This window comes from Lotus japonicus, chromosome 5 (genome assembly GCF_012489685.1).
Source record: "Lotus japonicus ecotype B-129 chromosome 5, LjGifu_v1.2".
Lineage (NCBI taxonomy): Eukaryota > Viridiplantae > Streptophyta > Magnoliopsida > Fabales > Fabaceae > Lotus > Lotus japonicus.
In genome coordinates this window covers 64,405,323-64,429,896 of record NC_080045.1, presented here as the reverse complement: position 1 = coordinate 64,429,896, position 24,574 = coordinate 64,405,323, and the positions used below count along the sequence as shown (strand labels likewise).

Genomic DNA, 24,574 nt, shown 5'->3' with positions numbered 1-24,574 from the left:
ATGTAAAGTTTGATTTTTTTTTCAATAAATTTTTTATCTTGATGCTCTGTGTGTATGTCTCTGTTCAATCTGTTGAACCTCAAATCTTCAATTTCATCATTTATGTTAATTTCCTTCTGAAAGCTGTTGGTGAATATGTGAGAGAAAATATTGTATTTTAATTAAGAAACCAAAAAGCAAAGTTCCTTACGGAAGGAACCGTGGACACTGTTCATGAATTAAGAAACCAAGCTCCAATACATAAGAAACTCTAACTTGGTTCCTTAGCAACTCCAGCTGGGCTAAGAAACCAGCGTTGGAGTTGCTCTTAGACTTGGGGTCATGCCCTCCCCTGTCCTAACCTAGTTCTGTTACTACTTAACCAAAAATGGTTTTTTTCTTTAATATAATTCAACTTTAAATAAAATTATTATAGTTAAAATATTATCAGCTGAGTTCTTAACACCCGCACATAAGCTTAAACAATATTTGGAAGGAGGAAGTAGTATATTAGCAACATATTCTCCTGAGAGTACACTTCAGCACACTCAATGTTGTATGTTTATTTTTTGAAAAGTGAACAAACTATTTCATATAAAAAGTATGCTGAATTGAAAAAAAAAATTTATATACATGAATATACAAATTTTAGCGTACTTCAATTAATATACATATTTTCAACTATCTTTAGCGGTTATAAACTGTCACTAAATTGTAAGTCGAAAATGAAATTTGAAAAAACACACATATATATATATATATAGCCATCATTTTCCTTAAAAAAATAAACAAATGATGAGTGTTTAAAGAGTGTTTTGCTACTCATGAGGAACAATAGAAATTGCTGATCTTTTATTTCTTTTTTTGGTTATGTTGATTTTTCGTTTGCTAGTGTTCCGGTAATTCAATTGCAGATTTTTGTACAAGGAATGTTTCCATTTATTCTGATTCAGTGTTTTTTTTTTATTATTTGGCCCCCGGTCTCTACGGGGGAAATGAGCCTCACGTGACTAATTTGACTCAGAATACGGTAGTAATGTCCCTGCCCACAAAAATATTGGATTTTACCTTAGAGGAGATCGAACCTGGGCCAGAAACATATGCGAAATTCTTTAAGAAAATGCGCATTCATCACTTTATCATCTCTTGTGGACTTGTGGTTATTCTGATTCAGTTTGAGTAGAGTTTCTAAAAGTGCTCTTAATGAACTTAAATGTAATTGCTTCGCGTTGTCACTTAATATATTTTGGATTTCCTTTCAAAAAAAAAGACTCTGTTGCTATCAATTTTGGTGCAATCTCTGATACAATAGTATATTCTCTTGCTGCCATTATTATTTATTTATTTTAGTTCTTGAGTGCTGCCTTTCCATTGAGAAAAAAAAGCACCCAAAGAGAAGAAAATGGGGTCAGAGTCTCCACTTCACATCCTCCTTGTGTCTTTTCCGGCGCAAGGACACATAAACCCTCTTCTCCGGCTAGCCAAGTGCCTCGCCGCAAAGGGCTCCTCCGTCACCCTCGCCACCACACAAACCGCCGGCAAATCCATGCGAACCGCCACCAACATCACCGACAAAGCACCCACTCCAATCAGCGACGGTTCTCTCAAGTTCGAATTCTTCGACGACGGTTTAGGCCCGGACGATGATTCCATCAGAGGAAACCTCAGCCTCTACTTACAACAGCTCGAGCTTGTTGGGAGACAACAAATTCTAAAAATGATCAAGGAACATGCTGATTCAAACAGGCAAATTTCCTGCATCATAAACAACCCGTTTCTTCCATGGGTTGTTGATGTTGCAGAAGAACAGGGGATTCCTTCTGCTCTGCTTTGGATTCAATCCAGTGCTGTCTTCACCGCTTACTACAGCTATTTCCACAACCTTGTAACTTTCCCTTCCAAAGAAGACCCTCTTGCTGATGTTCAGTTACCTTCAACTTCAATAGTCCTCAAACACTGCGAAATCCCAGATTTTCTGCACCCTTCTTGTACATATCCATTTCTGGGCACACTCATCTTGGAACAGTTCAAGAACCTGAACAAAACATTCTGCATCCTGGTCGACACGTACGAGGAGCTAGAGCATGATTTCATTGACTATTTGTCAAAAACATTCCTCATCAGACCAGTGGGTCCTCTGTTCAAGAGCCCACAAGCAAAAAGTGCTGCAATCAGAGGCGATTTCATGAAGAGTGATGATTGTATTGAGTGGCTGAACTCAAAACCTCAATCATCTGTTGTGTATGTTTCCTTTGGGAGTATTGTGTACCTACCACAAGAACAAGTAGATGAAATTGCTTTTGGATTGAAAAAATCCCAGGTTTCGTTCTTATGGGTGATGAAGCCACCGCCAGAGGTAACGGGGCTTCAACCACACGTTCTTCCATATGGGTTTTTGGAGGAAACTGGTGAGAGAGGGAGAGTGGTGCAGTGGAGCCCACAAGAGGAGGTTCTAGCTCACCCTTCAGTGTCCTGTTTTCTGACACATTGTGGGTGGAACTCTTCCATGGAAGCTCTTACATCAGGGGTGCCGGTGCTGACTTTTCCGGCGTGGGGAGACCAGGTGACAAACGCGAAGTTTCTGGTGGATGTTTTCCAGGTGGGGCTCCGATTGGGGTATGGGCAGGTTGAGAATAAGAGAGTGATCAGCAGGGATGAGGTGGAGAAGCGGTTGTTGGAGGTGACAACAGGGGAAAAAGCAGAGAAGTTGAAGAGGAGTGCGTTGAAGTGGAAGATGGCGGCGGAGGCTGCGGTGGCCGGCGGTGGAACCTCCGATAGGCACCTTGATGCATTCATGGATGATATCAAGAGACGTGGCTCTGTTAATGGTCAAAGGGCGTAAGTGCCTTTTAGTGACGTGTTCTACATTATGACAAATAAAATGAAGTTGGACATGTGATCCCATTGGTCATTAGGGTTGAAGGAGAAGGAGCAACGTATGATAATTTTATTCTTCTTTTTTTTTTGGGTCTATTTATCTCTTTGTCAATGTTAGGTGACCCCTAATGTGGACCACTTTTAAAGTGGTCTAATTTTAGACCACTTTTTTTAACCTGCTATAATAGGTCAACACATCTTTTTTTAAAGAAATTTAATGTATAACAAATTTTTAATGATATTTTTTCTTTAAAAAAATAATGTGTTGACCTGCTATACCCAGTCAAAGTAGGTGGTGTAAAATTACACCACCTAAAATTGGTGCATATTAGGTTCACCCTCAATGTTAAGTATAGTTGAAAATTGTCTATCCTTATAATAATAATAAAAGTTATCTATCCTAGATTATTCTTATTTATGTGCCCCACTAGCTTAGTAGTATTTTATCACATCAATAAAAAAAAGCATTCATGTGGTTCATGTTCTTAATTTACATGGTTATTCATTTATTCATCCACTAGGGTGGACTGTTTTCATTTTGGTCCATCGGTGGACTAGAGGCATTACAGATTTTGCACAAGGATTATTTGAGACTTTATCTCTTTCTATTCTTCTCCTTTACACTCTCTCCCTGCTTTCCAGACCAATCTGAATCTGCACCTTCCTCTCTCCTTCTCTCTTCCACTTTCTTCAACCTCCTTCGCCCTTTCAATTATGAGTTTTTTTTTTGAAGTTGCAAGAAAGCCTTCCTTTCCCATAAATCAGATAAAGCTACAAAAACCTCTGGTCTTGCAGGAACAATATTCAATAAATCATGTATTAGCTTGTTTAGCTTTGAATATTCAGACTTCAGCTTTAGAAGCCTTGCATATTCATCCATACCCATCTTTCTTGCCCCATCATCATAATGACTGAATAAGAAGTCATCAAAACAAAAAAATTGATGACTTATATATCTTTCTCCTTTTCCCCCTTTTAAAAGAGGAAAAACACCAAAGACACAGTATGAATCAACCAAATCTGGAAAAAAAATCGAAACTTTTATATCTTTCTCATATTCCCCCTTTGCTCTCAAAAAAATCAAAACTCTGATTTTCCATTTGAAATTTCAGGAATGCCATTCATTTTCGTTCTTATCTTCTACTTGTATTTTTTTTTCCTACTTTATACAATTTAATTTTACATTTCGTGTTTTTTAATTTCACTTTTTTCTTTTCATTGGTAAGGGGTGGTTGAAGAACAACATTGAAAGTGTAACACCAACATCATACTTGCAGTGTTAAATTTGTGGAATGAGAAGGAGGGATATTGAGAGAAAGAGGAAGCCAAACCCCCTCTCCCTCCACTCTCTCTTCCCAACAACCAAGGTTGGTTCTTCGATCGATGGCAACCCAACAAGCTTTGATCTGCTTCGGAGGTAGCAAGATCCGCTTTGGTCTGTTGTGTTTTATGGAAACCCAACCCAGCAAACTTCGAAGGCGCATCGACCCAGTAGAAGAATAACAGAAAAAGGTGGAAAAGAAGAAAGGGGGAAGAGGTCAGGCGTGAGAGAACTGTGTGAAAGGTGAAGCAAATGGGGCAAAGAAAGAGGTAGATCTACAGATCTGTTGAAGGAGGGGGTTGATTTACAGTTTTATCATTCTATTGTTGATTCAATCTTAACCATTCATTTAAAGAATATTATAGGAATCTTAGATCTAATGGTATTAAACCAATGGTGCACCGATGGACCAATATAATAAAGGTCCACCCTAGTGGGCACCTTTATTCATGGAATAGAAAAATGATATTGAAAAATTTAAATTTGTCACATTAAAAATTTAACATGAATTAATTGAAGAAACAAATTTTTTTCATTAACTTTATAGTAGGTTTATTGAGTTGGACTAAATTGAAGCACGCATTAATTTTATTAAAAGCATAATAATGTAAGTGGTATTATACTATTATGAAATGTCCTCATGTCCTTTTAGACTTATGGACCTACCGATGATTTAGCCTTCTGACACGACTCTGTGAACATGTGCATACTGATGATTTAGCCCTCTTACACTGTAGTCAATAAATGCTTACTGCATGGTAGTATATTAAACATTGTTCCATCAAAACGTACCTAAGCCCGAACAGTTAAATCATGATGGATACAGTGCTATTTATTTAAAATAGATTATTAATTATACAGGTCCACACAAAATATATCCCTTAAAAATTAAAATCTAAGGTTTAATACTTTAATTACACTTTTATACACTTTGTGCAAAAATCTCAGTTTTATTGGTCCCACTTACATATCTGTTTGCATTATTTTAATGTTTGTGAATTACTACTATTACATTTTTATCCCCAACTTATACCCTTTTTACAAATTAGTTCTAGCAAAAAAATTTATTGATGTGATATACAAAAAAATAATAATCTCAGTTTTGGTCCCCACTTAATCTCTTATATATCTCTATGTTTGCAGTTTTACGTCTATTTCCATATAGAATTAAACGCTTGGTTAAAAAATTAATTAAAAATAAAAACCCAAGAACATATGAATGTTAATCTTCTTCATCATCATTTTACGCATAAATATCAATAAAATCTCCTGAATATCTTCATCTTCTCCATCTTCTTCTTAAATTCTCTAACCATGGCTCAACCCAATCCAAAAATCCCAAAAAATACATAAGCAGAAGATAGAACCCAGAAAAGACCCTATTGCAATATTAAAACGTAGAAAGAAAGATTGAAGATAGAAATCCAGAGACCTAGTCGTTATCTTCTCCCTCATTCCAACGGCTAACTATGCCCTGAATAACATGTCTTTTTAGCTCACTCTTATAGCAATTACTGATTTTCTAGCGTGCCAACAAGGATAAAACGGGAAAGTGAGTAAAATTAAAATCGTCTCTTCTTATTTCTCTTCAATTCATAGAGTCTAAAAAGTAGACGTTTAACACCATCTGTTCTGTCTCGCCTGTGCAATATGGTAACCAAACGAGAGTGATTTGGTATTTCTCGCCTGACTCTCTTTGCCTTTTCTCTTTCTCGGCAAACCTCTTATAACAAACACACACTACATGAAGTTTTTATTTTAGGATTTAATTTATAGACCCTGAATATAATTTTTTTTTTACACATGCATGGACAAAATGATAGATACTAAGAATTTTCCATTTTTAATTTTTTTTGAAAGTAAATAATTTTAATTTTTGTTCTGGGAATGAACATTGAAGAGAGGCATAGTACCTAGAGGTAGAGGGATTGTGCCAAGAGAGAATGAGAGTGAGAGGGAGTGCTGAATTTCAAGTGTTATTTCATCAAATGAGCCAAAAGTCCTTTACAATTGATAACTACCTCCTATTTATAGAGCTTGAGTACTACCTATTGGGCCAATTGGGCCTCCAAGATCAAGGCCCATCTGAAGTCCAGGGCCCCGCCTCAGGGCGGGATACATGCTGGGCGTTGCCCCTCTAGGGGCTCGCCCAGTCCACTAGTCCACAAGACACCGAGCTCGAGGTACGAGAGCTAAGGGTGTCTTTTAAATGCAATTGGGCCTCCAAAATCAAGGCCCATCTGAAGGCCAGGGCCCCGCCCCAGGGCGGGATACATGCTGGGCGTTGCCACCCTAGGGGCTCGCCCAGTCCACTAGTCCACAAGACACCGAGCTCGAGGTACGAGAGCTAAGGGTGTCTTTTAAATGCTTTTACATATGTCCTACAGTACACCAGAATCTGCACTGCCAACATGGCTTAAGAAAAAAGAAGTAAACTATATCGCCAACACGGCGCGAGCAAAAGGAAACTTGCATTTTCAGTTACCCAGTCCACTGACTTGACGAGCAACCCGAGCTGGCAAGTCCACTAGTCCACAAGCGGCGAGAACGATTACTTCGTATTGGCGATAAGTTGGAGCAGGTGTATGATCGCTCGCCGGCGGGAAAGGTGACAGGCATGGGTCATGTGCCGATCATTCAATCATTGACTGGCGGTGACCCCGGCGAGCGACTGAACTTTGTTGTTGGTGTCACCCGTCAGGCGATGGTGTTTGATCCTTATGGTGGCGAAGCTTTTCGCGCTTTCCCTTATTTTAGAACCCTTTCAAATCTCTATCTGCCTCACGTGGCTGCCCCACGTGCTGTGTTGGTTACCTCAATTTCCCTCTTTCTCCGGAACCGTCACTTCTCCTTTCATAACCGTCCCATCGTGCGCAGTAACTCCCCATTGCACGCGACCCACCTCCCCAAAACCATCATGACTTCCAACCTTCCACACGCGTCCAACACGCGTCACCCCTCCAGCTTCTCCCCTTCTCCTATAAAAACCCTTCTTCCCCACTGTCATCCCTTTCCGAGACCCCTCTTTACTTCCCTAATCGCTTACCAAACTCCCTCTGTCCACTTCCGCTCCGGAGCCGTCGCTTATCACCCTTTCCGCTACCCACTCTTCACATCCTACTCCGGTGAGTCCCCTTGTCTTTATCTTTACATCGCACACATACTGATCTTTTCCTTTCTTTCACTTCACTGTCTTCAAAAAATGGCTTCAAACCCTACCTCCCCTAATCACTCTTCTTCCTCCTCCGAAAGCGACCCTGACTCCACCGCTGCCGGCGGCCTCCGTTTAGAGGTTCCGGAGATCCCAGCTCACCGACTACAAACCTACGCCACTCTGCCCCTTCCAGTCCAAGTAGCCCCCAAACACGAAGCTATAGATCAACCTTCCATCTTCCAAGATAGCGATCCCATTGTGCAATTCGTGAACTCCCTGGGTGGCTTGTCCAATGACGATGAGTTTAACGCCAAACTCAGGATCTGGGTTTGCAGTCCCGGGGATCGCCCCTGGCTTCACAAGCCAGACGGCGACGTAAAGAGATCCCATTTTTTCTTTGCATACGAATACATGTTTAGCGAGCTTGGAATCAGGCTTCCTTTCTCGCCCTTTGTCCAAACCGTCCTCCGCGACATCAACGCGGCTCCCTGTCAACTTCACCCTAACGCCTGGGCCTTCATTCGATGTTTTGAAATCCTAAGCGCCGCTGTCGGCATCGCCCCATCCCCCACCAGTTTCTTCTACCTTTACGACGTCGACCCCAAGTCCATCAAAAACAAAGGATGGATTTCCTTGAAGGCCCGAGCCGGCCGGAAGTGTTTGCATCCCCACAAAAGTAACGCGAAGTCCTCTTTCGCACGAAAGTACTTCCGTGTGGCGGTTCATCCCGCCTACCCAGAAGCATTCACCCTCAGAGACGGGACCGCCCTCTTTCCTCTTTACTGGACAGAGAAGCCCAACGGGATCACCGATCCTTCAGAGGATTCCTTGTCCGCCAACGATAAAGCCTTTCTTAATCTCCTTGCCCCACTTCCCATCCTTGACTGCACCACAGTCCTTGAGGGCGCTGACCTCTCAAGAACTCCCAAATACTTAGGTTGCCCATAGCTCACTTTTATTATTGACATTTCCTCTCTCGACTCCTATGTTATCACTGATCGTTTTTTTTTTATTGTTACAGAAGATATGAATTTCACGAACGCCGAGCTCCTGAAGGCCCGCGAGAGGAGAATGGCTCGCTTTTCCCCAAAATTCAACACTGAGGGCGACGCGAAAAAACGGGGCGGTGCTGAGAACCAAGCCGAGAGCACCAAAGCTCCCAAGAGGAGAAGATTGACCAAAGCCTCCTCCAACGCCGGCACATCCAACCCTGGCGCTCAGCCCACCACTGCTGCTGCGCCTAAAGGCAAAAATGTCGCTGAAGCCTCTGTCGCCGCAGCTACCGAGCCAACCGCCGTACTGGCTTCTTCTCCTGCCTCCGCCGGTGCGACCGCTGCTTCTGCCGCTGAGTCCTCTATTGGCGCCACAGTCGCCTCCGCCGGCGTTAACGCCACAAAAGCTGCTGCATCTTCCGACACTCCTATTGGAGATAAGGAAAAAGAAAATGAAACCCCAAAGTCTCCTCCTCGCCAAGATGCGCCTCCTAGCCCGCCCTCAACACATGATGCGGGCTCCATGCCTTCCCCGCCTCATCAAGGGGAAAAATCCTGTCCCGCCGCTGCCACTACCTCTGAAGCAGCTCAAATTGAACAAGCCCCTGCTCCTGAGGTCGGTTCTTCAAGCTACTATAATATGCTCCCCAACGCCATTGAACCCTCAGAATTCTTACTTGCTGGTCTCAATCGTGACGTTATAGAAAAAGAAGTTTTGAGTCAGGGCCTGAATGTCACCAAGGAGGAGACTCTTGCTTGCCTCCTACGCGCTGGGTGCATCTTTGCTCACACATTTGAGAAGTTCAATGCCGCCAACGTTGAAGCTGAGCGGTTGAAGGCCGAAAGTGCTAAGCATCAAGAAGCCGCCGCTGCTTGGGAAAAACGTTTCGACAAACTGGCGACGCAGGCAGGAAAAGACAAAGTCTATGCCGACAAGATGATTGGCACGGCGGGGATTAAAATCGGCGAGCTGGAGGATCAGCTGGCGCTGATGAAGGAAGAAGCAGATGAGCTTGATGCAAGCCTTCAAGCTTGCAAGAAGGAAAAAGAGCAAGCTGAGAAGGACTTGATCGCCCGAGGCGAGGCGCTGATTGCTAAGGAGTCAGAGCTTGCCATACTGTGCGCTGAGCTGGAGTTAGTGAAAAAGGCGTTGGCAGAGCAAGAGAAAAAGTCTGCGGAGTCCTTGGCCTTGGCGAAATCTGACATGGAGGCGGTGATGCAGGCTACGTCCGAGGAGATCAAGAAAGCGACCGAAACTCATGCCGAGGCCCTCGCCACGAAAGATGCCGAAATTGCTTCCCAACTAGCAAAGATCAAAAGTCTAGAGGACGAGCTGGCGACGGAGAAGGCCAGAGCCATTGAGGCGAGGGAACAAGCCGCTGACATCGCCCTTGACAACCGCGAGCGCGGTTTCTACCTCGCCAAAGACCAGGCCCAACATTTGTACCCGAACTTTGACTTTAGCGCCATGGGAGTAATGAAAGAGATAACCGCCGCAGGACTGGTTGGTCCCGACGATCCTCCCCTGATTGACCAAAACCTCTGGACAGCGACTGAAGAAGAAGAGGAAGAAGAAGAACAGGAGAAAGAAAATAATGAATAATGTAATTTTTAACATTACTTTTATCTTTTACCGTCACCTTGTAGTGTATTTTTCCGCCATTCGTCTATGTTTAAGCAACCTTTCGCCATAGCTTTTTATATCGCCGTTGGATATGTTGTAAGTCATAATGGAATGCTTTCGCCGTACACTACTCGCCTCGCCTTCCCCCCTATTCATTCGCCGACCTTATATCTTGCGCTATTTTTCACGCGTCATATGATTGAATTACGCCTAACGATTTCGTGCGTTAATTTTAACTAGGACTTGTTGCTTGGTATTCCACCACCAAGACTTTAGACGTTTTTTCCCTAATAGGAAGAAACGGCCTCCATTCTCGAGGACTTCGCCCGGGGCTTTGCCCGCTCGGGGCTTACAATGCTTGGATCCCAATGGCCATTTGGGGGTCCCAAGACTTTTGCCTAGTTAACGGCGCTCGTCGTATTCTGGCGAGGCTTACCCAGCACATCGTTTACGGGACCGGCGATCACGTCAGACTTTCCGGAGGGTGATTCCCAGGCGTCAAAGGCCGTTTATGGAATCGCCACAACCTTCAGGGTTCCAGCAAGCCCCTTTGGGGATCAAGCTTGTCCCACTTAGTGATCGCCGTAATTCTTTATGTCGATCGGCAATTCCGATCGTCAGGGAATCCCTGGAATTTTTTTGGACACGAATTTCGTGAATTTTCGTCTTATTTTATTGATTTGTCGTTGCAGTACATTGGACAATTTGAAAACACTTCGGAAAATCTTAAAGATATCTGGCTCCGGCGATTCCGACTTGTTCACTTTCTCGCCTGCAATCAACTATAAAAGTAGCGCAAGCTCAAACCATTGAACGATCGAGGTAACCGCCTCCCATCAAGCTCTTCTAAGTGATAGGCCCCATTACCAAGAACTTTAATAATGCGGTAGGGCCCTTCCCAGTTGGGAGTAAGCTTGTTCCCCGGGGCTCCCGATCGCCACTTGAGGACCAGGTCGCCAACCTGCATATCTCGGACGCGAACCCTGCTGTTGAACTTTGCCGCCACGCGCTGCTTCATCGCTGTTTCACGAATGTGCGCCTCGTCGCGCGTTTCCGACAAAAGGTCCAGCTCCACCGCCATGTTGGCCTCATTTTCCTCTTCAAAACCTGGTCGAGTCCGCCATGTAAAGTTGTCAATCTCCACCGGCAACATGGCATCTACCCCATAGGTCATTCTAAAGGGGGTTTCCCTTGTAGTAGATTGCTCGGTGGTGTTGTACGACCACAGCACCGCCGGAAGTTCATCCAACCAAGCTCCCTTAGCCTCCGCGAGCCGTCGTCTTAGTCCTCGTAGGATTACCCTGTTTGCAGATTCCACCTGCCCGTTCGTCTGCGGATGCTCAACAGAGGCGAACCTCATCTGTATGCCCATTTCCTTGCAGAACTCCCTTGTTTGACTGCTTGAAAACTGGGTCCCATTGTCAGATACGATCGCCCTTGGGATCCCGAACCTGCAAACAATACGCTTCCAGTAGAAATTGACTATCTTTGCAGAAGTAATCTTGGCCAAGGGTTCAGCCTCAATCCACTTAGTGAAGTAGTCCACCGCCACCAATATAAACTTCATTTGTGCCCTGGCGGTCGGGAAAGGTCCAACTAAGTCCACACCCCACATGGCGAAAGGCCACGGGGCGCTCATCGTTACCAACTCCTTTGGCGGTGCCTTAGACAAATCCGCGAACACTTGACACTCCTTGCACTGCTTCACGAAGTCCATACAATCTTTCCTGAGGGTGGGCCAGTAAAAACCCGCCCTCAACACTTTGCAAGCCAAAGACCTTCCCCCGATGTGGCTCGCGCACACTCCTTCATGTACTTCAGACATTATCGCTTCGTACTTCTCTGGCGATACACATTTCAACAATGGCGTCGAGAAACCACGGCGATACAAGTGTCCGTCAATGAGAGTATAGTGACTCGCCTCCCGCTGCTGCTCCTTCGTGCATTGCTCCACTTCTGCCGGGTCCCCCGCCAAGATAGATATTATGGGATCCATCCATGTTCTCCCTCTGTTTACGCAGGACATGAGCTCGCCTTCGATGCTTGGGTACGCCAGCGTTTCCTGAATCACACTTTTGTTATTGCCGGGCTTCCGCGTGCTCGCCAGTTTGGCTAGCGCGTCCGCCCGCTGATTTTCTGCCCGAGGAACGTACTCTACCACGACCTCTTGAAAGAGTGTCATCAAATACCGTACCCGCTCAAGGTACTTGATCAGATTAGGATCTTTGACCTGGAAAGTTCCCTTCACTTGATTCTCCACCAATTGTGAGTCCGTTCTTATCAACAAACTCCTGATCTTCACTTCCCGCGCCAACTTCAATCCGGCGATGAGAGCTTCATATTCTGCTTGGTTGTTCGTTGCTTTGAACTCGAATTTCAGGGATTGCTCCAACACTAGTTCCAGAATCAAAATCGGAAAACCAGAGAATTGCCTAATCACAATCAGAGGTAACTTCATGCACAATCAATCCACGTGAATGGGAGTAGAAAGTTTACGATCCCCACAGACGGCGCCAAATGTTCTGGGAATGAACATTGAAGAGAGGCATAGTACCTAGAGGTAGAGGGATTGTGCCAAGAGAGAATGAGAGTGAGAGGGAGTGCTGAATTTCAAGTGTTATTTCATCAAATGAGCCAAAAGTCCTTTACAATTGATAACTACCTCCTATTTATAGAGCTTGAGTACTACCTATTGGGCCAATTGGGCCTCCAAGATCAAGGCCCATCTGAAGTCCAGGGCCCCGCCTCAGGGCGGGATACATGCTGGGCGTTGCCCCTCTAGGGGCTCGCCCAGTCCACTAGTCCACAAGACACCGAGCTCGAGGTACGAGAGCTAAGGGTGTCTTTTAAATGCAATTGGGCCTCCAAAATCAAGGCCCATCTGAAGGCCAGGGCCCCGCCCCAGGGCGGGATACATGCTGGGCGTTGCCACCCTAGGGGCTCGCCCAGTCCAATTTTAAATTGAATTATAACATGACAAAATGATAGAATCTAATTAGATAACTATATAAAACTTGTATACACTCTCGTGCATAATAATTTAACTTTTATTTTAATTCAATAACTGATTTCATAAAAAATGTTTGGTGTATCAGTATCAACTACTATTTTTAAAAATATATATAAGAATGCATGGAATATTAGAATGTTTATCGGTGAAGAGATGCGTCTCACAATTCACAAACTGATAAGACTTATGAATTTATTTTTATTTTATATGAGGAAAGTAATATAGTGAAATAGTAGTACTCTTTTTTTAAGTTTTACACAGCGACATTTTCAATTCCACAGCCAGAACCAGCTGCCTCTTTGTATCGATCATGGCACCGAAACAACAATATTGTTTCATCTTGGATCTTGAATTATGTATCGAAGGAGCTCACAGCTAGTGTGATTTACTATAAGGATGCTAAGAGCAGAAGTATGGTTAATCCATAAACCATAAGGATGTTCATAATATTGTAGTGCTACATGTTGTCATAATAAATTCCTTAACAAAGACAAAGAAACATATTGTGGAAAATATTGATGGAGATAAGCAATATATTTTTGTGTTTCCTTTAACAAATTGAAGAAGAAAAAAAGAAACAGGTATTCTTAATTGAATATTAAGAATGACAGTAATCAATTTGACAATTACTTAGGCAAGAAAAAGTGGTCCTAAAGTCTGAATAGGGACTAAGATTAATTCGTAAAAGTGGAATCTTTCATTTTCTATCATAGATACACACAATAAACAACACAAAGCTAAAGCATTTAGATAGCTATATATAGCTATATACACCAGACATTGACAACCACTAAAATAATAATGTCCCAGACTGATACCACAACAGAATTTGGAGCAAAGGAGGGCCTCAAAAGAAAGTTGAGTAGTACCTTCTTGTCTGTTGTCCTTTCGTGATTCATTGATTAGTCTCAGCCTCCTTCTCAGAACTAACAGATACAATTTGTCTTTTATTTCTTTATTTCATGTCCTAAAAAACAAATTTCAGCACTACTATTTCAAATGGAGATACGCATCAACAATAGTGTTGTTATCAGCACCTCAACTTTTTCCCATTGAAATGGTTCTCTTGGCATAATTTGATAGCATCAATTTTAATCAGTTTTATTCTCTTGTTCCTGTTCAACCCCTTCATTCAACAAAACAACCCATTCCTCCAAGAGAGTGAAGGAGGATAAAGAAGAGTATAAAGACAACACGTAACACATGGAAACTAAAGCTTGATAGGAATTTTTTTGTAGAATACAACACGTGGCAGTAGCTTGGACAGATTTATTATTATGTAGATGAAAATGAGAATATTAATTACATTTTTTAGTTATTGTGACACAACTTGTAAACGTGTATATACATCCATCATAAAGCAAGGAAGCAACCTTTAAATGCTGCTAGATTTGCCAAATGACTTGAAAAAACTAATGATAGGGTCATAAAGATCTTGTTTTGCTTGCAAGCTTAAAATGAAGTCAACATGACCATAGTTTTCAAGATAAACCACCTCCGGGGTGGACTGCAAATCCTTAAGCGTGTGCTGGAAATCAGATATATCTGCTAAAGCATCATTTCCACCATAAGCCATCCAGAGAGGCAATGATTTGGGTATGCGGCTAAGGTCGAATTTTGGTGGTTTGATACTGCCATACTCAATCAGATTTTTCAGCTTTCCATAATCGTACTTGCAGAAGGTACCTTTGCGGATCACTGGTGAATGAATGAGATCATCAGAGACAGAACCATTAAGAAGAATAAAATAGCACATGAATACTGATTTCTAAATCTATATGTTTTCATCATACAAACATTTAAAGTAGGTAATCAAACTTGAAATATCCTTTCAGCAATTCCTGAGTGAAGTTCAAAATACACGCTTTTGAAAATAAACAGATATTTGACATGTAGAGGAATTATCAAATTCATTTCCCTGGATTATGTACATACAGCAAAATGTTATCTTCAGAGTTCAGAACTATTTAACAATATTTCTTTTACCATCCTTATAGAGGCCAGTTTAACTACTTCATATAATGCAAATGCCATGATCGTTATCAGACAATATTAGACATAAATCATAAGTATGAGTGCTAGCTGCACTGCCAATTAAAAACAGCTGCCAAAAATTTGAGACTGTCACAACTAAAGGATCACTTAAAGCTACCAAATGAAGACAATGGTCTTACTTTGAAAAAGGTGGCACAAGTTTTTGGAGGATGATGGATGAGGTTCTTGTTCAAGATAAAAAGCAACGCGTGAGTCATTGAAGCAACAATTCTTCCCTGCAAGTTCATATAAGTATATTGAGCAGAAGCATTTATCAATAGAAGAAAGAAAGACACAAGAAACACAGCATAACTATCCATGTAGAATGATCCAAAAAGAGCAATTTCCCTATTAATTGGTCCGAATGAGTTACTGAAATAGTCTGATTAGTTAGCTGACTACTTCTATCAGCTCTTAAAACAGGGATTATATCATCTTAATTATGTCAAGGCCTTCAATATCTCCAGATCTTGAAAGTTTGTTCACCCAAATCTGGCAAGAAATAGCATAAGGCCTTCAATAGTCTGTTTATTTGTTTTCCATACTTACTATTTCTCCCTCTTTCATAAGCACCTAAAAACAAGAGGAATGTCCAAATTTGGCTATCACGCATCAAGAAATTCCATTCCATGAAACCATGAATTCCTACTCAACATATATAATATAATAAATCCCATAACTTTCTTGCTTTTCTAGAAAACAAATGACCATTTACACACCATCCAAAACATAAATGCCACTCCTTCTTTTGCCTATCAAGTACTTCTAAGATCTATTCAATAGCTTTATTTCCACCACGAACAAACTGCAAGTCAATGACTGCAGCAAGCTGAAGCAACAATACACTATAGACACTTAATTGGGGAATTTTAGTCTACTATCTTAGCCTTGACAACTTTTCCTATATGCAGGATATGACACCATTGCATGAAGCATCTAAGTAACACAGATAATGCACAAAAGGTTTCCACACAAAATCCAAATGCAACACATTGAAGCGAAAATTCAATTTAATGACAGAAATAAGTGAATGGCAATGACTTAACTATTTCAAGTTTTAATTAGCATAATGCAAATTTAGTGACTAGGAAAAATCATTCAGGGTTGTGTATTTCACACTTAATGAGCAGAACCTGTATGCTGTCACACAAAACTTTGACTAGACTAAATATATCAACTGCTAAATCAGACAGAGCTCCACACTCTGCTTTCTAAAAGATACAGACTTCATACAATATCCAACTTAAGGATTCATAAATTTAAACTCAGAGGGCAGAGAACGTTTGTACATTGAGATTTGCATTCATTTATTTGGACCAAGTTGAATTCAATTACAAACCGAGTCATGTTTTAATTTGTAAGTCCCTGGTAAAGCTCATATCAGACTTGGTCCAGGGAAGGGTCAGGACCCATTTGTGAATTAATTGTAGGCACTCCTAACTTGCATTTAGTGAGATACTGATTTCATGACCTGAACCTAAGACTTTATTTCTAATCACGTGACGGCAACTCCAGCCACTGCGTCAAGGCTCACCTTCAATACACCATCCAAGATAGCACAAAGAATTGACCTACTTCACTTAATACAGTCCAACAGGAATGGCAATAGAAAGCTCCATTGAATGGAGAATATTTTTTTGGATTTGACAGTATAGCATTATCACAACAAAGATAGATTGAGGTCTCCAAATTGGTGATGACAATAACAGTCTGAACAAAGCAAGAACATTCACAGCCTAATATGTTCTCTCAAAGCCAAATCCTTAAAAAACAAAGACACAGGCAAAACCAGAGTGAGAGACATGAACCTGTAATGGATGACAGCATGTCACTACAACTTAGACGGGTATCACATAAGGAAACCAAGAGACTTGCTCCCCATTCGCTGAAGATGAGTCAAGAAAAATACATAAAGTGAACATTTGGTAAACTAGAAATACAGTGAAGAACATATGCAAAAGAAAAAACAGGACAGAAGGAAAATTAAAGCATAAAACCTTTTGAAGTTCAGTTGATGAACGCCCATGGTAAGAATCATCTGAATAAAAGTAGTAATAATTTCTCAGCTCAAAGATCCACTTTTACAGCGTGCATTAATAGAACAAAGTAAGAAATACCTGATCAAGGTGCATCTTAACCATTCTAAGTACAAGAGGTGCACTGATGTGATCCAAGTATGATATTGGAGATAAAAGAGCTGCAGCTTCAACCTTTTCTACTATCTCCCGTTGAGTGAAAGCAGCTAAAGAGATAATTGTCCCCTAAGAAAGATGAGGATAATACAAAATGAATGCTATGGCAGGCAACACATAGCAGGTGGAAAGGATGACGTACAAGAATCATAAATACCTGTGAATGCCCAACTATAAAAAGCTTAGAGTTTGTTACTGAATGAATATAATTGACCATTTCAGGAACATCATAGAGGGCTAATTCCTGCCAACTCCAGTCCCAAAAATCCTACAAAAAGACCAAAGCTCAATTAGTCATATCACACGACTCACATCACAGTCACAGTGGAATGTATTGCAAACTCCAACCCTTCCAGCAAAGAAAGTTAGGCACTAATGAAATGAAACTACTTGAGCCTTGGCAATATACTACTGAAAATTACACAGTGAATGAGCTTTCTCAAGAATCAACAGTTCCTTGGAGTTGGAGGATGCATTGGTTCTTCCCCATCCTGTTCTCCCTTCTTGTGATCATCATAACTCATAAGTACTTCCTAATATTTAATGGTGCTTACTAATATAAGTGAAAAGGTGCTGAAAACATTCAACGGCAAGGGGCAACTTCATTAAAATTATTAAATGATATAGCTTCCTCCTTTAGTTTAACCTTATTTATATCATTAAACTCCAATAGTTTCCCTTAATACTCATTGAGAAATTGCATTATAATTCTTTTCAAACATAGCATAGTTAAATCATCACAAACCACTACTAATAGAAACTGAGATATAAATCATACCATAAAGGATAATTGAAACTACCAACCTTATCCTTCTCTGATAAAGATTTATGCCCGTGGCTCCACCGCGTTCCGCGCACATTTCCTACCCAGACATCAAAACCATGATCTGCAAGGATGAAGCCAAGTGATTGCTCTGGCATATTTAGAAACCACGCATCACCTGCCTGATCATATCAAATGGCATCAAAAAAATAAAAGCAGTTTCATAGTAAAAAAGTTAGTTCAACAGCTAGAAGAAAATGCAGTAGTCACCATGAATAGCCCATGCAGAAGCAGAACCGGAGGGCCTCGTTCTCCGGCATAGCCACGGCGAAGAGAAGAAGAAGAAGGAGAAGAAGAGACACGCTGAAGACCTAACAAGAAACCATCCTTCGTCTGAGTCTGAAAGCAATCAAACAAGATAATTATAATCCACCACTTAGCAAAACGACAAAAACTAACTACAGACAAAGAAGAAGAAAATCTGAAATCTCTGCAATTCAATAATTTCTAAAATTGATAGAGGGAAAGAGTGAGTGAGTGAGTACCGTGTATTCGGAGCAGGGGTAACCGGCGGGGAGAATGAATTCGTGGCAGAGGGTGAGTTGTTTTTTGGGGTGAGTGCCGCCGTCGAAGCTGTGGACGATGGTGTTTCCGAACAGTAAATTGACGGTTAGGAACAGTATCGTCCACAAACTCAAAGTCAGCAGCATTATCCCAAATTCTCCTCAACTCTCCGCTAATGCTAATGCTAATGCTTCAGCCTTTGATGTGATACTGAGACCACTTCCTACAGATACTAATATAATATAATATAGCATGTTGCTCGCGGGGTATCTGTACGCTACAAGTAATCCAGACGCGCGTCGTCTATAATAATGCCAAAACTTTTTTTTTTTCATTTGTCACCCGACTCCACCGAAAAGGGGTCTCACGACTAATCTGACATGGGATACAATAGTAATGTTTTTTGCCACAAAAATATTACTTTTGACCTAAGTGGATTGAGCCCGGACCAAAAGCCTAGACGAAATCTCTTAAAAAAATGCACATTCACCACTTATATCACCCCTTGTGGTTAATACTGTCAAAACTTCTATAAATGAAAGATTTTTTTTATTTAAGAACTAAAAAAATAAAATTGGTTGTATAGCTCAAGTGCTAGAATTATAAGACATATAAGTTAGGTGAGAGAAGTACATAATTAATTTTTAAATTGTGTGATTTATCTAAAAATAATATAATTTAACATTATTTTAAGAACTAAAAACTTCAAACGACCCCCACCGTGGTTCAACTCATCTATGGATTTAATTTTTCTAATCTCAACTGTATTAATTAACAAAAAAGAAAATTATTTATTAAATATATATTACTTTACTAAAACACTCTTTTCCAGTTCTCCCTTCCCACGTTTTCCTCACCATGGATCAAGCTAAGTCGTGATCAAGCTTCGGTTTACACTACGTTGGGCCAACAAGGTCAAATCTTATGCGTGCGAGGATCTACCTTCTACCAAGCTCTTTAACACCTTCAAATCAAGTTCTATATATAAGCCTTTGAAATGTCCAATATATGAACAATGTGAAACTTTTAAAATACACTAATTTTCCAAAAATAAAAACCTCAAGATGATCTTGCACTACCAAACTTTTTAAATTGCCTGTTTGATTCTCCGTTCCAATCCCAGATAAATTCAGTTTTTCATAGTTAACTTGTTCTTTTTCACATTCTGATTTGTTTGGGAAATTTAGAGTTTTATTAGACCATATAGAATGGTTAAACAAAAAATGTTTTGTTTAACCCTTTTCTACCCCACTTTTTCTCTTCCCAACACTCCACATCATCTTCTCTCTCCAATTCAACAAACTTTCAACAATTACCCACTCCAATGGTTTTGTTTAACTCTCAACACCCTACCCCACCACTCACCACTCACCCTACCCCACCACTTTTTTATTTCACATTTTTATTTAATTTTATATTTTTATTTTTATAATTACATAAAATTACAATTATCGATTTAAATTAAATTAAAACAATAAACACTTAACAATTTGTTTTTTTTTTAATATAGACTTTTTTTAAAAAAATATAGACTATAATTTTTTTTTCTTAACTTAAAATGCAAGACAACAAACTAAGCATACAGGAATTTATTTTATTTTCTTAAAATAAAATGCAAGATAACAAACTAAGCACACAATATCTTAAAATGCAAGACAAGGGAAAACTAAGCACACAACACACAAATAACGTAAATAGTACGATACAAATCATCTTCAATCCTGAGACATTCCAAACTTTGCCCAGATGTGCTTCACTAGATCTGCTTGCAGTTCATGATGAACATTTGAATCACGCAACTCGGATCTAGCATGCACATGATTTGCAAAAGCGGGTAAAACCTCGGTCGAGTATGGTTGCTGTGTACTAGATCCACCTTCCCCAGATTGCTCAAAATCGGTCCAACGTTGAGCATATGAATCTCGTTCATCCTCGACAATCATATTATGTAATATGATGCATGACCTCATAATGATACTCAAGTCATCTATGTCCCACAAGCGAGCTGGTTCACGGATGATTTTAAAACGAGCTTGAAGAACTCCAAATGCACGTTCGATGTCCTTCCGACATCCCTCCTGAACTTTTGCAAATAACTTATCGGGTTCACTTTGAGGAAGTCTAATCGTTTTGACGAAAGTTGGATAAGAAGGATAGATACCATCGGCTAGATAGTATGCCATATTATAGGGACGACCATTCACAAAGAAATTCACAGCTGGAGTCTTTCCCTGTTCCACGTCATCAAACACTGGTGACCGATCTAGAACGTTTATGTCGTTCAACGTTCCAGGACATCCAAAAAAGGCATGCCAGATCCATAGGTCATAAGTTGCAACTGCTTCAAGAATAACTGTTGTGGTTCCCTTATCCCCTCTAGTAAATTGACCTTCCCATGCTTTAGGACAATTTTTCCACTCCCAGTGCATGCAGTCAATACTCCCGATCATGCCTGGGAACCCCCGCATGTCATTAGCATGTAGTATTCTTTGCAGGTCTTCTTGGGTTGGTGCTCTCAGGTACTGTTGCTCATACAATCGTATGATTCCTTTACAGAATCTACGTAAACACTCCAATGCTGTAGTACCTCCAATTTTGATGTACTCATCGACCGCATCTGCTGCCACACCATATGCTAACATTCGCATTGCTGTGGTACATTTTGCTAAGGGTGATATACCTTGTTTATTGGCTGCATCAACGCGTTGGGTGAAGTAGTTATCACTACTTGAAAGGTCACCAACGATTCGAAGGAAAAGATGTTTTTGCATCCGGTACCGACGACGAAACATTGCATCGTCATATGTAGGCTCATTGGCAAAGTAGTCGCCAATTAGCCTCTGGTTTGCCTCTGTATGATCTCTACCGAGATATTTTCTACTACGAGGTGCAGTATCTTCTCGAATTTTTCTTCGACGCTCTCTAAATCGGTTGAGTACATAAGCTTCTTCAATTTGACTATTTTGAATGTATGCTGCAAGATCAAAAGGGCAATCAGATGGATCCATTTTTTGTGAAATTTGAAGTAGATTGGAAGAGATTTGGGATATTGGTACATCAATGGATCTATGAGTCCATATATATAGGTACATTGAATGGTGGTTGAGTGGCGGATTTGAAATAAGTTATCAACCAGAGTTAATTATCGGAAAAGGACAATATTCGAATTGAGTGGTACATATTCAAACACAGTTACCCGAGAATTATTAAAGCCAAACACTACTGACTTGACACCACGGGCAAATTATTAAAGCAAACACTACAGACTTGACACCACTGGCGGATTTGAAATAAGTTATCAACCAGAGCTAATTATCGGAAAAGGACAAGATTCGAATTGAGTGGTACATATTCAAACACAGTTACCCGAGAATTATTAAAGCCAAACACTACTGACTTGACACCACGGGCAAATTATTAAAGCAAACACTACAGACTTGACACCACTGGCGGATTTGAAATAAGTTATCAACCAGAGTTAATTATCGGAAAAGGACAAGATTCGAATTGAGTGGTACATATTCAAACACAGTTACCCATACATTAAAGCAAACATTACATAGCTGTCACCACTTGAAAATTATTAAAGCAAACATTAAAGCAAACACTACAGACTTCACACCACTGACAAGTTTGACCGAATACAAACAAAGACTCGCTTGAAATTAATTTCCAAATAGCTCTTTGGACAACTGCTCTAACAACTCTTTCTTACGGTCACTGAGATGCTCTTCCGAAGTTAGCTTTAGATACATACTAACTTTCTTAGCATTAGTCTTCTCTTTCATCGCATTAGTCTTCTCTTTCATCAATTCGTTAGTCTCTGCTTGCACCGATGCTATCTTTTCCAATTTTTCAAGCTCTTTCTCCTTGAAATGGATATAAGAATCCCACTCTTTGTCCACCACCTCGTCGGCATCTTCTCTAATTTTCTTTTTACTCTTTTTTTTAGCTGCCTCCCTACCCATTGGACGAGGAATTGATCCTATAGAGTTTGAGCCACTTGCATCACTGTCGTGTGATCTCTTAGATCCACTACTTCTCGAGCCACTATTTCCTCATACCTGACTACAAAAACGTGGTTGATCACGGAGAGCGCGCCATTCTTCCATGAAAGTAAATTGACCAATCTTCCCACTTGCGAATAATTCCTGCGCTTTTGCGATAACATCATCCTCCGACCAACCGCTTCGTTGCTCACGCTTAGCGCTATCATAAGCGCCAATCCATTTACCCAATCTTGCGTTCATATAATTCCAACGGTTTCGGCAGGCAACCCAATCGCGCGGAGGATCGAATGAGCAATGCTCATTACAATACTCAGCAATATCTCTCCAAAATGTTTCTCCTTTCTGGTTTCTTCCGACAACACTGCTTGTTCCACAATTAATCCACCCACTAATTAGCACTAGATTTTGTGCAGTGTTCCATGCGGGTGAAACGGTTTTTTTGCTCTTAGGAGTGACTTCATTGACTTCATTATCAGCTGACCCGCCACCAAGATTGACTTGTGTTGAAAATTCCGGAAATTCCGACACATCAACACTCGGAAAATTTTCAGGAACCACTGGCATATAACCACTAGACTGGGGTGTTTGAGATGGATATCTCACAGATCCATAAGATGGATGAGAGTTTGGAGCAATTGATGACTGGTTAAAATTTTGTATGTTTTGAGGAGGTTGGTACGAATATTGATTTGGATCTGGATAATAGTTTGGATTTCGAGGACGTTGGTTGGAGATTTGATGTGGGACTTGATAATAGTTTGGATTTTGAGGACGTTGGTTGGAGATTTGATGTGGGACTTGATAATAGTTTGGATTTTGAGGACGTTGGTAAGAAATTTGATTTAGATCTTCATAGTTGTTGGGATTTTGGTTGTAAAATGGGTTGTTTGAAGAATTCTGGGTGTTGAAATGAGGATTGTTGGGATCCATTTCAAAACAAATGTTAATTGATAGATAAATAAGATGGTGAGAGAGATAATAAGATGGTGAAAACTTGGTTTTTTTTTCTGTGTCCAAATCAAACAAACCAAGTCTCTATTTATAGAGAAAAAAATATCACGAATTTTGGTATAATTTTTTTTTTCCAGATAATTTTTTTTTATCAGATAATTGAGCTCAAAAGATAAGGGTAAAAGAAAATCCGGGGAACCAATCAGAGAATGACACGTGTCAGGACATATCCACCATCACGTTTTCTCTCTCCAAGACCTGCAGCTCACGCTCCCTGTCGGCGCGAGTATTGCACGCGCCTGACCGAGCCATTCAGAGGGCGCCACGTGGCGTCCCTCTCTCCTCTCAACATTGTTGAATTTCTTCAACAATTCAGCCGGTTCTCTCTCCTCTAAACACTCCTCAACAACCATTGCATCACTTCAACAATGTTCAACACTCTTCAACATCAAAATTAAACAACCATTGTATATGGTCTTAAGTCAAGTTTCATCACACATAAATTCCGTTTAGGTTAAAACACTAAAACAGTCCTTATCTTTTGCTTCTGGGTTACGCTTAATTAATTGTAAGTACTAAAGTATTTTGGTTAATTAGTAATTATGAAAGGATATTGTAGTACCTTTAAATTTATGCAAGGTACAGAAAAAGAAAAAGAAATAAAACCCTGAAATCCTTCTTGTATTCGTTAGTGCGTTTTCCTCCCATTAATCTGTTGTTGTCATCCTGCATGGTAAGAATGTAGTAGTTGTTGTGTGAATGGTGTCCCATAATTACTTCAAAAACACTCTTTTTAATTTTCTGGGACGAATACTTCAAACACACTCAAATGCAAGAATTTTTGTTGCAATTTTCGAAACAGTTTGGCTGGGGAAGTTTCACGGGACAAACAACGCAGTCAGTGCATGCATTCCGTTGAAATGGCTTAGGCTGGCCAACTGAAGTATAACAAGTGATGAATCCTGGTGGGGTTGGGCACATAATCTAATCCACGCGCACTTGAGATCAGTGAAGGACTACACCTCAAACTCAACCATTGACTTTCTCACTCAGCCGCCCCTATTTTTATATCATAATTTTTTTTATAGCATTGGGCCACAGTC

The 24,574-nt window shown here is 40.7% G+C and overlaps 3 protein-coding genes across 3 annotated transcripts; 1 reads left to right on the top strand and 2 right to left on the bottom strand.

Moving 5' to 3' along the window:
• The first annotated feature begins 1,271 nt into the window (after positions 1 to 1,271).
• LOC130717640 (gallate 1-beta-glucosyltransferase 84A24-like) lies at positions 1,272 to 3,272 on the top strand. The gene has a single exon (XM_057567955.1). It carries the CDS (start codon positions 1,382 to 1,384, stop codon positions 2,819 to 2,821), a length of 1,440 nt encoding a protein of 479 aa, XP_057423938.1. The 5' UTR covers positions 1,272 to 1,381; the 3' UTR covers positions 2,822 to 3,272.
• A 10,940-nt stretch (positions 3,273 to 14,212) lies between these two features.
• Positions 14,213 to 18,779, bottom strand: LOC130717611 (triacylglycerol lipase 1). Its single transcript, XM_057567912.1, has 9 exons — positions 18,492 to 18,779; positions 18,217 to 18,345; positions 17,988 to 18,128; positions 17,341 to 17,451; positions 17,109 to 17,252; positions 16,989 to 17,029; positions 16,800 to 16,876; positions 15,132 to 15,227; positions 14,213 to 14,655 (listed from the first exon to the last, which is right to left on the bottom strand). Exons 1-9 carry the CDS (start codon positions 18,654 to 18,656, stop codon positions 14,333 to 14,335), a joined length of 1,227 nt encoding a protein of 408 aa, XP_057423895.1. The 5' UTR covers positions 18,657 to 18,779; the 3' UTR covers positions 14,213 to 14,332.
• Positions 18,780 to 20,029: 1,250 nt separating this feature from the next.
• Positions 20,030 to 21,563, bottom strand: LOC130717610 (uncharacterized). Its single transcript, XM_057567911.1, has one exon. The coding sequence runs from the start codon at positions 21,516 to 21,518 to the stop codon at positions 20,226 to 20,228; it is 1,293 nt and encodes a 430-aa protein (XP_057423894.1). The 5' UTR covers positions 21,519 to 21,563; the 3' UTR covers positions 20,030 to 20,225.
• Positions 21,564 to 24,574: the final 3,011 nt, after the last annotated feature.